The 15,573-nt window shown below is 33.5% G+C and overlaps 1 protein-coding gene across 9 annotated transcripts in view; it reads left to right on the top strand.

The window, feature by feature from the left end:
• The window catches only part of ADGRB3 (adhesion G protein-coupled receptor B3), a 458,265-nt gene that overhangs the window by 212,557 nt on the left and 230,135 nt on the right, over positions 1-15,573 (top strand). For all 9 annotated transcript variants that reach the window (XM_052690794.1, XM_052690547.1, XM_052690635.1 and 6 more), the window contains 2 exons: positions 10,070-10,264; positions 14,420-14,488. In XM_052690794.1, coding sequence (XP_052546754.1) covers positions 10,070-10,264; positions 14,420-14,488 — 264 coding nt within the window. The remainder of the gene's footprint in view (positions 1-10,069; positions 10,265-14,419; positions 14,489-15,573) is intronic.

A 15,573-nucleotide genomic window follows, 5' to 3' on the forward strand; every position in this document is an offset into this window, starting at 1 on the left:
CTTAAGTTCCTTCTGTGTTGTTCATAGTCACATATACGGTCACACTAGACTTTATCTGACAGGAATGAATTCCTCTGATTTCTCTAAGTCTACGATTTTTTTAGAGTCCAGAAGTTTTGTTCTTTCTGTGAGATAAACATTTTTGTTTGCTTTTTGTTTTGCTTGTTTCTAGAGACTATTTGTGCATTTTACCAAATGAATTTTTCCATAGAATAAGTTAAGGACCTTGTTAAATGCTATTCTCTGTTTCTACCTTTACAAAGGTTAAATTGAAATCCTTTGGTCAACTAACACATTTTAGTTGCCTTAAGGAATATATTTTATATGTAGAAAGCAGATTAGACAATGATCTAATCACCCAATCTTAGACTGTATTGGACTAGTAAGTATTCTCCTCATTGCTTATTATCTTTCTTTGATCTGGGATAATTATTTTACTTAATATTGTTTGGTTGAAATACTACTTTGTTAATTGGAGCTAATATTTTATTTTATATGTTTTCATAAAAGAAAGATGTCTCCAAAATGTTCTACAGTGATATTCTGAATCCCTGAAATTTTATAAGTAGATCAAACTTTATATAACTCCACTGACTGAATACATTGTCAAGTCAGATTTAAAAACACTGTGAGAAAACATAAACTGAATCAAAAGGCTTTATGTCTCCTTGTAGCACAAAGTTAAAGCAAAAGCCATGCTACGTAGGTGTATTTAGGCTGTCAGAATCTAGCCACTTGAGCTGTGTAATTGATAATTAGTGACAGATCAAATTCCAAGTAAATTTTTTTTTTGCATTTACTTCCTTTCTAGAACTTCCTGTGTACTTCAGTAAGCTACTCATTTTTCTTGTTTCAACAATTTCTGTTTTGATCTGTTTTATAGAACTTAGTTCTAGGAAATGAGCATTGTGAATACTTGACTTCTCGTGCAACCTTTTTTTGAATCAAAGCATTTTTCATAGAAAGACATCTAGTCTTCAGTATAGAAAGTAATTCAATTGAGAATGCATTCTTCACGTGCTTTGTTATTGGTGGTAGTGGTGGTAGGGTTTTTGCAGTTCTCAATTCCCATCTTCTTTCAAGTTTCAGTCCTTTCTTTTTTTCTCTTTTTTTCACTGTACTAGTCAACGAAATAATCTAATTGTGAGTTCTGGGTGTTTTGAATCAGTGGCATTAAACCAGTACATTTCAAGTGGATTGAATCTACTGAGAAATTTCATGCTCTCTGCTGATGTTATTCTTTTTCTTTCTTAACTTCCTTTATACAAACAGTGTAAAATCTTTGCTGACAACAAGAAATTCAGCTATTGTTGAATCCACAACTGGATGTGAGTGCACGCAAGACCAAAAATAAAATCAGTGGTTAAGAGTTCAAAAGCCTACTTAGGATAGTAGAAAAAAAAAAGATAGTTGAGATAAAAGAGTGGTTGAAATGCCTCAAGTAAGACTTACTTATTTTCACTAAGTTTTTGAGGGATCTGCTTAAATGATATTATTAATGCATCACTGCCTTGCCACACACTTGTACCTAGAGTGAGACTTCCTATGATGGCTTTTGGACACTCCAATTCATAAGAGATTTGTAGTATACTCATAAATAAAATCATCTTTAATATTATTAGAAAACCTATGTTCAGTTGCTTAGATGAAAATAAGGTACTAATTTCTGCCAGTTTGAGCAACATAACCCCTAAATCAGACATGCATTCATGCCAAACTGGCTTCTTTTCTATCAGAAAAAAAAAAGAAACAAAACAAAAAACAAACAAAAACAAAACAAAACAAAACAAAACACTCTTAATTGTAAAGATTTAGGAAGAAGAAATCTCCATATGAAATATCACACTAGCATTAAGACATTAACACTTATGAAGTATGGGAACTTTTGCAGGTGAACTTTTGCATAACAAAATGACACTATTGCCATAAAAATATTACTTCTAGTTCATAATGTAATTGTTTCCTCTCTTTCAACAACAGTTATTCACAATTTTCTGGGATCTTAACTAAAATATGATTTGATAAAAAGAACTCTAAGGTGAATAGTGATTATCTCAGCTGCAATTCATTAGACACGTTGTTTTTCCAAATTATACTACAAAGACAGTATTTCAGTCTGTCCTTCTCAGTGAAATGACTTGGAAATCAAAGGTTTAATACTAAAAATGTACTAATTCTTTTTGCTGGATTAGTGCTTCATTTGTTTTTATATAGCTGCAGAGCAAAGCAGGCAGGATTAGTTTTGTAGATTTGAATACATAGACAAAAGTAACAACGTTATCCATTTACCTCAGTCTACCCTATTGCTGCATGCCAGCTCTCTTCATCTTCTCTCCTTCAAAGCATTTGAGAAGGGGAGTTAATTGTTTACTTTCCTTGCCTTGTCTCCCTTGTAAGCCCAGAATCTACTAGAGTCAGCTCTGTCTTGTCACCTGCATAACTTTACATGAAAATGACAAACTATTTTTCTATTTTCTCTCATCACAAAGCAACTGATTGAGTGATTGTGGCAGGCAGCACTCTTCCCCTGCCTTACTCACATTTTCCAATTCTGCATTAGAAGAAGAAAAAAAACTTCTAAAAAAGTCAATAACAATTCAGTTGGTTGATTGCTTGATGGTAAAATCACTCATTTGATTGTGGGAAATCTATGCCTGCTCTACCAAACTTATTGCACAGACAGTTTTGATTTTTGTGTTTCAACACCATTCTTTAAAGTTAATATGCCTTTCTCAGTCTCTTAACAGATCTGTTTCACTTTTTGTAAATAAATGCACATTTTGCCAAATCTACTCCATCCCAAGTGAATGGTTACTCTTTTCATAACTGACTGTATCAAAATAGGTACCAGAAACCAGCAGTTAGGATGAGAAGAAAATATCTTTAAAGCTATCACAGTGCATTCTCTGTACATGAAATTTACTGCTTGAACTCAACAGACACATATATCCGAAGCCAGGAGATGCTATACAGTGGGAGAAAATATTTTCCTTCTGTTCTGCATAAGCATATCACATTTTAATTCAATTTGAATATGTTGTTTATCTTCCTTTCTGCTTTTGACTATCTGCTTTCTAATATAAAAACAATCCCAGTTGTTAAATTCAAATAAAAGTGCCCACTGTCATCTCAGCATCCTCAATCATCTTTCAGCATCTGGTTTATGAACGAATAATCTGTGTTAAATTATACTTGCTCTCACGAATGCTGATGCTCCTGCTGCTGCTGCTGTTTTATGGAGAGGTCTGCTGCAGTAGTGAGCAGCTGAGTTCTCCCCAGTCACATTGATATTCCTCACCAGCCAACATTGCAGCCAACAGGTGAATTCCACTAGGGTATGGCCAGAAAGAAAACAAGGGATGAAGGCCCTGTAGGGACTCAATAAAGAAAGAATTAATCTAATTTTTCCTTTAAATCTGCAGGCAGGAACCCTCATTCCAACTCAACTCTCAGAGTGACTGCAGGATTCTGTGTAGATGAATAGCTGTAAAACACCATTCTTACACTTCTACAGTCATCCCTCTGCCTTATTTGCTCCATTACTTCATTTATTGCATTCTCCACTATATTTAAACACAGATTTGTTAAGCTTGTGAGACACAACAGAAAATTTTATGGCCCATTACTTAATGCAGGGCTCCCATGCAGAGTTTAGGGCTCTCTTCTAGTGCTATTCTGCTTGAAAGAACAATTCTGATTTGTCCTTCAAACAGAAGTATGATTCAAATAACTCTGCAGAAATACAAATTCAAATAAACATATAAAGTGCATCAATTAAGCAGAGCTTTATGTTACAACAGAATTAAACAGAATGGCCACATACTACAAAAAAAGAGAGAGGTCATTTGTAGCATGTACCTTTGTGACCTCCCATTCAGTCAATATGGGGAGCCAGGAAACTTTTCCTCAAGCAATGTTATGTCTGTCATAAAATGAAAACAAGCCTCTCAGACTCATCGTTTTTTTTTCCTCTAAACTCTTGCTCTTGTCATATTGCATTACACATAGATAACACAATTCTGGAAGACATTCCCTCTGGTTAAAAAAGGAAACAACAATAATAAGAACAAGCTTTTTCACACAGCAAGTCAACGTGAGCGGGATTTAATCAAAGATAATTGGAGCATTTAATAACAGTACTTCATAAAATAATAATGCAAATCCTGGTCAACAAACACGGTAATCAATAAAAGCAAAATGTACAACCTAAAGAAGTCATCAGTTTAAATGACTATTCATTCCTCATCTCTAAATCCATTTGTCACTCTAGTAAAGAGCAATTTTATACCCCTCCTATTTAGATATATTAAATCCATGAAAAAATTAAAATACTGAAATTTTATAATGGCTTTCTCTGATACCTGTTTAGTAATTTTAGTTAGATTAGAATAATTGACAGTATTGACATTGACAATAAAAAAAAAATATAGAATCAGTTAAAGTGGAAAAAGATCTCAATATAATGGAAATTCTTGCAAGAGAAAGTGATAAAAAAAGAAAGCACAGACAGAGCCAAGCACCTCTAAACTGTTCACATTCTTGATCTTATAATGCATTAGATTGCCATATATGATAGATTATTTTTTTCATGAATTTGTCAATATGCCTCACCATATACAGGGGAATACATACAGTTCTCTGACATTTGTGCAGAGATGCATAAGGTCAGGGTCTAGAAGAGCACAGGTTCTCTGCTGTTAAGGTTGTTCTTTTTCTCTCTAAAAAGAGTAAATAAATGAATAGATAAATTACTGCTTTGATGAATATTTTGCCTAAAAATACTGGAAGTCTATGTGAGTGGACAATTGTTTCTGTACAATAAAACAATTCTTAATTTCCTTAATGTAAATTAGGAGTAAGTTCCTTAAATCACAGGGTTCTACTTTTGATAGGTTGCTATTCAAATTATTTGCAGGGACATCTGACAGAGTTATAGGAAAGAAAGGCAATTCATGAGGTCTTCCAGACCGAAGTCTTTCCTCTCAGAATCAATTATACTTACTTTATTTCAGCTTTTTGTTATTCTTGATCGTTATTAAGGCCCTAAGTGTGCACAGTATCTTCAGGTGAAATATGATGCATCATTTCCTTTTCTGTTGAGAAATTCTCCTTAATATATATCTTTAATCTTAGTTGACACAGCGTATACCAATTATTTTTTCCTCTCTTCAGAAACTGTTTATTTATTTATCTGTTAGATTGAGACTACCAACTAATTTCACTAATGCCAAAGTAGGAAAATGCTTTTTATTGCTTTAGAAAATTCCATCATAAAATGCTGAATGTATGGATAGAGGTGGAAAAGATTCATATAAAATCAGGTTATAAGTGTTCAGATGTATATTTGAAGATGCATACCTTTATCATTATACCACACACTATTTCTTTTAAAACTTGTGTGAAATGGAATTCTTGTACAGTGAAACAGCCTTAAAATTATATGTATATATGTTAAGGAAAAGTAAATGAAACTTCTAGATTTTGTGTTCTGAAATAGTTAAGGAACTGTCTGCACACCCTGTAACTATATATTCCTCAAATACAGAAGGGGGAGCTTTCTCACAGTGACTTCATGTTATAGTTTACATATCAGCATGCTGCATGAGTTCAGTTCAGGATTGTGCCTGTGGAAATATTTTAGCTGCCAAAAATATATCTTCTGCCTTTTTTTATTTATGTGCCTCTCTTTGAACACACAGGTCTCAATGTTGTTAATATAACTTCAATGTAAAATCATTACTTAATATTCAGTGCAGAATTCAAGCTCGAAGATTAGTGGGCATAGAGGCTAGGTAACATGATTCTGAGTGTTTAAGATAAGATTTCAGGAACTGTGAGCTGTTTCCTAGAGGAACTTACATTCTCAATAACTTTTTTTTTTTTTTTTTAGTAATTCAGGTGACTTTTACAGGTGATCCAAAAATTCTTGCATTTTCCATGTGTTAAGTTCTTCGTGAAAAATATTTTATAAAATATTAGTGTTGGATTGTGGAGGCACAAAGCAAAGTGATTTGCAGATTATGAGCAATTTCAAGTCATATTTTTATTTCACAGTATTTTTATTTCACAATATTTTTCCTCACTTCTGTCTAAGGCTTCCTAACCTGAGTTCTTATATTCTTTCTATCATAAAACTATAATGACTTTTTAGTAATTCCAATCCATGATTACAACATCACATTAAAAATAACTTTAAAACAAGATGACGTAATTACTATTCAGCTTAATCATTCTTTTGAATCTTTTATGGGTTTCTTGAGGGTACACTGTTTTCTATCCTTTCAGACTCCATCAAGCTATTTGTTTGCAATAGTTGTGATGCAGTAATAAATTTATAATCTGAAGCCAGGGGCGTAGTAGCTCTGACATTGTGAAAAGACATTTTTATTGGGACATACTTTCTAATAAATCAGGGGATAAAGACAGCTGGACCCTGAGTCAAAGTCCAGTTAAACATTTCAGTAATTTTTCAAATATATAGCATATACTGCAGGCAGCTAGAGGTTGGACTGACAATTGAAGTATCACTTTAACAGCTGCTTCATTTCACTATCTCTCGGCTCATAAACTTTATTTTTAATGATCCTGCCTGTAAGACCACTAAAAAATGACCTTCACAGACAGCTACAAGGTCCTACAGTGGTGACCAAAATTATCTTCCATTGAGAATGCATAATATCACAATGACCATAGCATAAAAAATAAGAAATACAGTGACAAAGTCATTATGACAACCGCTGATTAGGAAATACTGTATTTTCACACTGAAATACACTTGTAGATCTGCAACTAATCCAAGAGACAACACTTCCAACTCTTATTATTTTGGACATTTGCTTTAATAGTGCTACACCAGTTTACATCAACTGAGTGTAAGGCCTGTGATTTTAAACTTGTGTCCATGAGCTGATACTACAAGGGAGTTTACCTGTCTATTCTGTTTTTTTCCTGGCTATAAACAATCTTTCCATTAATTGACTCTAATTTTCAGTCTTTTTCCCTATCTAAACACAATGTACCTTTTTTGTTCTTTGTTTTTCAAACTACTTTGTCCTACTTGTAAGGATATGCTGCTAGAATAGAAGGTTCAGAAAAGGTAGTTAAGGATCAGAAGAGGAAACTTCAAGGTTGGAACCTGAGAAGTTAAAAGATGTGCAAAGTGTACAAGTGGTGTGACCCAAGGAAAAGTTGTCACACTTTTATTGGAAGCTGAGCTTTCTGGGTAAAACTTAAAACATTCCCAGATTGAGCTGTAATTTTAAGAGTCCATTAGTCTTAGGTAGTTTGAATCACCTGCAGCACAACCATTGCGACTTTTGAAGTAGATGTAATAATTTACTTTTGTGGTACTATGGTGACTTGTTAGACCACATTTACCACCATGTCCAAAAACAATCAAAATGTCATGCTGAAAGAACTGAAGAGCGTAGTATAACTCCCATTTCTACTGCTGGAGATCTGTAAAATTCTTCACTGAAAACAGATCTTTACACAGTTTCGCTTGCTCAAACGCTTAGAGAACAGTCAAACACAGGAATGTTTAATTTATTATTTGCATCCAAAATGCAGCTGAAACCACCAAGATTTCTGTGTGCAATCCATAATCCAAAACCAACAATAAATTGTCTCTTACCATCATTAAAATATGAGTTTAAAGTCTAGCAGAAGTGTGGAAAAACAAATTGGGGGATGGTGTTCATACAGATGGAGGAAAAGGAAGCAAAATAATGCAGTATGGAACAGCCTGCTAAATACTCCTACATCTTTCCTATCTTTTTTTTTTTTTTTTTTTTTTAATATGGGCATAAAAGTGTAACAGGGTTTTTAATGAGGATTGATCACTACTGCTGTTACTGAAATTAAAAGAACCTCTTTGTTCTCTCTGCACTTAAGACCTTCTCACGTTATGTCCTGAGGCATGTGTCAGATTTGGGGGTTCTGCCTTATGGACTGTCTTTCATACTGTATGTCCTTTGTGCTTGACCAAAGATACAGACAGTAAAAGCTGGAAATTTCACTGGGGTTAGTGAACATCTAGACAGTTACAGCAAAACTTCCACTATTCTTCTACTGTGGTAGTTACTGACCTTTTTGTTTGCCTGTCAGACCCAGTGCATGATAAGATAAGGTAAATGGCAGGATTTCAAAGGGAAAATAAATCACAAATAAAGTTCTTTGTTGCTTTCAAGAAATTAATAGTTCATAATGCTATTTATCCACAAAGTTAACTCAATTTTCTTCTATTGTCATACCTTTTTCGTTACAGTAATTTTCCTTCAACATTACTTCGAAGGCCTCATAAAATGAATGAAAACAACACAATAAAATTGCTGAAAGCAAATTTTCTGTATAATTACTTTTTTTCTGATTGTTTGCTCAGATGGTTGGTTTACGACTGAGGGAGGTATTTCTGCTGAAAAATTTGTCAAAGAAAAAGAAAAAAGAAAGTGACAGGCTTATTTCTCCTCACTGATTTTTTTGAAAATATTTGATTGTACATTGATGCTTGTACCTTTGTACTCATGGCTCAGAGTGTGTCCATTGCTTGTCCATCCTGCAACAGGCATGTGTATATCCCAGGCAAACCCAGTGTTTCATAGTTGTTCAAAGTCTTAAGTATTCTTAGGGTGTGGACTTGACTCTTGTGGTTCATAACAATCCCCACCTGCTGTAGAGATGACTTAAGAGTGTAGACATAACCTAGCCACTTAGCCCTACTCCAGCTGTGTTACATGTATATGATTCATATCAAGACCAGTTGAGAGTGTAACTGAAGTACAATGCTACATGATGAATAAAAAAGCTATTTAGATCATATATGTCAGCAAATTATTACATTTTTAATGGGAAATTTTCATGAAAATTATTTTGAACCCTTTAAGCGGTGTACTATTTTTACTACATTCTCTGTATTGTTTTGTTGTGGGTTTTTTTGTAAGTGAAGCCACACATACCCACACAAAATGGCTGGGGAGTTTTGTAAGTGACAAAGATCTTTAACTTCTTCCTTGCACTTCACCACTACACTACATTAATTTAGTTATGATCCCCTGCAGATGTCAGTAACAGGGACAGGCTTAAAATCAATTGAAGATGCATTTTAGGAGATGGTATTGGCATTTTAGTAGCCACCTGAATAGAACTTTTTCTTTAACCCTCCTGCTTATGCTGTTGTCTATCTCAGGTCATTTAACTTTTATTTAATGTAGTTTCAATTTGGAAGAACTAGTAAAAAATGCTATGTATATTTAAAAGAAAGATGTTTAAAATATGCTCACTTTTTCAGCCTTTGCGCATCTTGTGACATCTTTGTGATATGCTATGCATGTTTTCTAAAGCTGAACTAAGTTTTAAGAGGCGATCTGATCCACAAGTTCAGTTTCTTATCAGGACAATGATTACCAGCATATGCATTTTGGATTGCTCTTAACACTTGTCCTGTACTGGTCTGCTTGGTGGGCTATAGCTAAAATAAGCTCTCTTGGATGCTATACTGGAGCAAATCCTAATTCTAAGCTTTGCATGTCCTGAAAAACTAACACGATTGTTCCAAGTTGTGCTGCTAGTATTAGAAAAGGGAGCACCATCCAAATCTCACTTTTGTATTGACTGTGTAAATTGAGCTGTCAGAAGTGAAGGGTATCCATGGAGTGACCTATACAAAATATTTAATATTTACTCCTTTCAGAGCTCTTAGTTGTTTATTGAGTGTCAGTATTGGATCTGCTCTTTTGGAGCAGTTCCTTGCATCAGCACAGCAGTAGATTAAAGTCACAGTCCAGTCCTTTGGGTTCCTTTAAGAATGTGGATTTTGAGATGTTGCTGGTGTCCTAGAAGAAGCAAACAGGTGAAATAGAACACCTACAAATCTCTCAGTATAAAATTTGTGATTCTCTGATAAAGGAAAATGTGGTCATCATACTCTACTCCTTGTTTGTCTTCACTTTAACAGGATGAACTTTATTATAATAGATTTATTAGTTAATATTATGTTGTATTTTGAATTTATTATATCTTTTTTTTTCTCAGTAAAGTAGGTTCTGATATTCGTTTTGTTCTTCTGGTACAGATTAAAGAGCACCTCGCAAAGGGACAGAGGATGTTGGCTGGTGATGGCATGTCCCAGGTAACAAAGACACTATTGGATTTAACACAGAGGAAAAACTTTTATGCAGGAGACCTTCTGATTTCTGTGGAAATTCTCAGAAATGTTACAGACACATTTAAAAGGGCAAGTTACATCCCAGCATCAGATGGAGTACAGGTAAGAGACGCACTGGAAGAGAGTGATTCAACTGGTGCAGTTTATGTCAATACATTGAATGTCACATATTTGCACCAATGTGGAAATTATTTCTGAAAGATAGATCTAAACATTGTTTACTGTGAAACTAAGATACACACCTAAAATAAAAAAGATTCAGCTGTATTTAATGAAAAAAACAAATGAACATTATATGAGAAATAACAATACAATATTTCTACATAATGGACTGGATGAATTGTTGTGCAGTGTTTATAAAATAAATATTTTACAGGAAATATGGATTAGGATATTGATTGCATCCATATTTGGGAATTTTAGAAATTTTTCAAAGACCTTAAGTATACTTAAGTGAATGTATATAATATTTACGGAAAAAAGATATTTCATAAATTAATTATTAAGTATTAATGCAACTTATGTTTAAGTTTTTTCTTATGTGAAAGTAACTCAGATCATAACTACACCTTGGAATGTCTGTGTGCAAATATATGTGTATGTATCTTTGAAAAGCCATTTTTTCCAGAGTTAAGTCTTCAAGAGCTTGCTATTACATTTTCAGTTTTCTTACATAATTTTCCACATAGAAAAAAGAACTTCCATATGAAACTAAGGTCTATTGCATTATCCTGAAGCTAGCTGAAAGTTATGTATTTTGATCTGTGTTTCCCAAAGAAATGCCTTGAAAGTAATGCCTCCTATTTCCTTATGTTGGCCCACTGTGTCAGAAGCAAATTTTGGTGATATGGTAGTTGAGGGTGTACCTTCTAGCAATATTCTATTATGTCTTATTGCCATTTTTATAGATGGCAGCAGAGGGGCAGTCTGACAAAATGGTGTCTGACTGAAAGTGTATATAAAACAAAGGTGTGTCATTGAATCCTCCATGTGGAAAAAAAATTGCACCCACTGGCATGCATTGACTCTTTTGAACATTTGTGGAGACCAAAAAGTAGATGTGAGTACAATTAGGTGATAGGTAGTCTGTTTCAGCAGTGGCAACAGTGGTGTGAGAGAAAAGCCGTGTTCTGAATAGCCATGCACAGCTGTCACACTAGGAAATGAACAGCATTTCTACCATCATCCATGTGAATTGGGTAATGGTGGTGACTGTTGAAAAATAGGGTTATTTGTTATGTCAAATACTGTTATTGTTCTTTCTGCATGTGTTGTAGATTTCATGGATACAAATTGGAGACATTACTTTCAGAGCAACCTACATTTTAACTGGTCATTTTCTCATGCGGTTCACTCATTAGGATTTTTATTTTTAATTTTAATTAAATAAAGTTCAATATCTTTTTCTACCTTCAGCAAAATTTAACTATAAAATGTTATTTTAATTACTGCATTGAACAATCTCACAGTCCAATATGATTTTGTCACGGTTTGAGGGCACCATAGAAATCTTAGGTGGAAACAGCGTTAAGAATCTGCTTGATTTGAACAGTTTTGTTCATGGGTTTAGCAGATCAGGCCATTTGGAATTTATATATATTAGAGTTTTATTTCCTTTTCCTGCTAATGAAAATGCCAAAAGTTCCATTCAGTTTAGCTGTGTAGAACTTTTGCCAATATTCTTAAACATATTCTGTCAGAACTGACTGAGGAAAACTATTTGTACTGTTTTAGTAATTTTTAATTAATCATTATCAAGTGAAGAAATATGAAAAGGCAAAAGCTGGTAAGGGATATTATAAAAGAAATAAGGAATATTTTCTCAAACTAAAGAAATAACTGCCTGGATATCAGAATTGTTAAATCCCATCTGCAGGTGGAAAAAAAAATGCACATAATTTCAAAGAGAAAAAAATGAAAAGCTGAACAAATTGTGAACTTAGGTGAAATTCTGAAAACCAGTGTAAAATGTTCAAAAGAAAAAACAAACCAGAATGAAGCATGCTTTTTGTACAAGAAATATATGAAGATACTTATTTCTGATAATATAAAATGAAATCCCGATTGAATAACATCAGTCTCATATGTCCACATGTAGGGTATCTATGCCATACATTACCACGCTCTGAAAATTATATTTTGTTTTAATTTTCACTTTTATTCTTATGTTTTATCATACTTTTTAGCCTACCATCAAAGTACGTGACAAAAGTGGGAAAAATAAATGATCTTGCTCAAAATACTGAGGAAACTGCATATGCTGTTTTAATTCCATTCTACTTTCTTCACTAGATAAAGAGTAAAATTTTTAGGTCTTTTCTAACCCAAACCATTCTGCGATTCTGTGACAGTTCTGTTTGTATTAACCACAAGGACTATAATATCAATCAAAGGTGAACAGGATTGCCCAATGCTTTTTTCCCCCAGCTTCCACCTCCCACACGCTTCCTAGGCAGAAGTACAAAAGTGGAGGTGACTTAAGGCTATCCATTCATTCCTCCTGGGGAGTAATTCTTCTGAAGCCATACAAAAGGATTCATGACAGTTTTATGCCTGCATAAAGAGTCAAAGAATTTGGACTGGAGTAGAGAACTGCATCCATTGTATTAAAAAAGAAAAAGATTGAAAGGCAGGAAATTAAATTAGAAAAACATTATTGTCCATTCCTGACAGTAACTGGCATTATCTTTAGATAAGCCTTGGCAAAAACTTAGAACTTCAAAACCTAGCTCTGTGTTGTCACAGCTTTTTCTATAATGGTCAGCTCAGCAATACGTAACTCTACTATGACAGGAAGGATCTTGATGCTATGAGGAGATCCAGTGTTTACTGCAGTAATATCATCAGATCACATCCATAATGCTTCCACAGTTTGGCCTTTGAAGATGTCAATCATTTTAGTAAATAACAGTGTTGCTTCTTACAACATTAATATAATGAAAAAGAGTAGTCAAAGGAGGTGAAAGTTTTTTCACCCTGTATTCCCCTGTCACATTTTTTTGGAGTGCATCTCATACATATTCATAATTAATGCAGCAAAGCCATTAAAACCCATATTTGTTTAATTCACAAAACACTGATATTGCTGACTGAAAAACCCTCATACATTGCCACCTCCACTGCTACTACAAGTATAACATTAAGTATAGCACTAAGTTCAATATAGAACTTAAACAGAGATAAAAGTGATCTTAAGAAGCAAGACATTCTTGTCACCAGACTCATAAACATCATTAATGGTTTATTATCAATACAGTGTGTATCTTAAACTCACTATTGCTCATCTGTTGTTTTACTTGTGTCTTTTTTATATGCATCTATTAATGGTAATTTTAATACTTTCTTGTAACTAACAATAAACATGAAGTAGTGTGTCAAATTTTCAGAGGCTGCAAGGATCTTAATCATACAATTCTGCTAAGGTCAGTGGAAGATTCAGGTATCTTTTATGAAGGAACAGAAAAATTGTAATTGACAGGCTATAGCCAAATTTGTCAGTCTCAGGAAAAATGAAACAGAGCTTAGAAGAGCAGAGTCTGCACAAACCATTTGTTTTTAAGGATGAACAAAATGAAAATAAAATTGGGAAAGAGAACCAATAATAGCAGAAATAACAGTTTTGCAAAAACACTTGGAAGAGAATGTTTTTTTAAATTGTGATTTATTGCTTTTATCTTTGCTTAATTACAACAAAATCAATAGGACAATCAGAAATAGAAAGTGATACTTTAAGGTCAAAGAAGAGGATTATTCTTTTTCTGTCAAAGCATAGAGGCAAAAAGTAAGATGCACCTGATCTCAGGCAGCATTTGGCAATGAAATCCAATTGTACCCGTAGTTTGTGGTCATTTAAAGATCATTTTCTTGTTTCAAATAGAAAACAGTAACTTTGGGCCAATTATTTTCTTGGCATACTTTGTTTGAAAAATATGTAATAATCTATTTTCTGGAAGGAGAACAATTTAAAAACGAAACACCATCACATTTAGAAGTTGAGCAAGCTTAATATGGGTCTTATTTTATATAAAGTGGTAGTGTGAAATATAATTATACAGCCAGAAATGAATAATTAACTGTAAAATATGTATATTTTTGTCAGTCTAATATTTTTTAATGTCATCTCTTTCTGTGACAGAAAATAGATTGCAGAAATGCATCTGTAACACAAAAAGGAAATCTTTCTCAATCTTGACTTAAGGATACAATTATGTCATTGAAAGTAATTTTACTTTGTCTTGTATTTAATTCACTTTTCAGAACTTCTTTCAAATCATTAGTAACCTCTTAGATGAAGAAAATAAAGAGAAATGGGAAGATGCACAACAGGTAAGATGTGCCTTTTGTAACCCGTCAGATTAAAAAATTGCAGGCAGACTATATTATATTTATTGTATTTCTTAACTAGAAGTAGCATTTTACTTTAGTCAGTCAAGATAAAGAGTAACATATAGTTTTTAAAACTGATGTTAAACATGCACCCTGTTGTAAGTAGAAGGAAATCCTAAATAAGACAATATTTTGGAAATAAGTGATGCTTTTCCAAAAGTTCCCATTGTCTACTTCCTCAGACTAAAATTATATTAAGAATGTAAGAAGCTTCTCTTGATGAAGAGATTTTCATTGCATTCAATGGGATTATTCATTATGTTTTATCTTTTCTTGCTGTAATGAAGTCTATATGAAAGCCGAAAAGTATTTGTAAAGGCTAGCTACAATCATGCCTGTATTATATAAAACACATCAAAACTCACCCAAAGAATTCTTATGACACCACCAAAGTACTTACAGAAATTTAACAGTAGACCTTTTCTAAACTTGTATTTAAGAGGTCAGATGTGATCCTTAGGAGAGACCAATTTTGGACCATGATAGATATTATGATACTTTTTGTAAAGTAGTGAAGTTTAGCATTAAGCTAGCTAAGCATTATAATTAAAAAAGAAATTTAATATTCACTTTAAAGGTCATTTTTTTTACAAGGATTATAGTGTTTCTTACATGTTTATACTAAGAACACTGTTTATATTTCTGAACAGGACCATAGAATTATCAAACTTATTCTGACACAAGTAACAGTGAGAATGAGAATAAACAGGGACCTATATACAGATACAAACAATGGAGACATTCAGAGTAGGTGGGAGTAATCATGTTTATAATGACTAAGAAAGAGAAGATCAAGATGTTTCTCTACTCATACAAACTTTGCTTTGGACAGAAAAGAGGGTAGAATTAGGTTAGATATAAAGAAAAAATCTTTTACAGTGAGAGTAGTGAGGCACTGCATCAAGTTGCCTACTGATGTAGTAGATTCCCCATCTCTGGAGACTTTCAAGGCCAGGCTGGATCACACCCTGGGCAACCTGCTTTCACTATGGTATCCTTGTTCATTGCAGTGGGGTTGGACTAAA

Source organism: Tympanuchus pallidicinctus, unplaced genomic scaffold (genome assembly GCF_026119805.1).
Source record: "Tympanuchus pallidicinctus isolate F22 unplaced genomic scaffold, pur_lepc_1.0 scaffold1, whole genome shotgun sequence".
NCBI classification, from domain to species: Eukaryota; Metazoa; Chordata; class Aves; order Galliformes; family Phasianidae; genus Tympanuchus; species Tympanuchus pallidicinctus.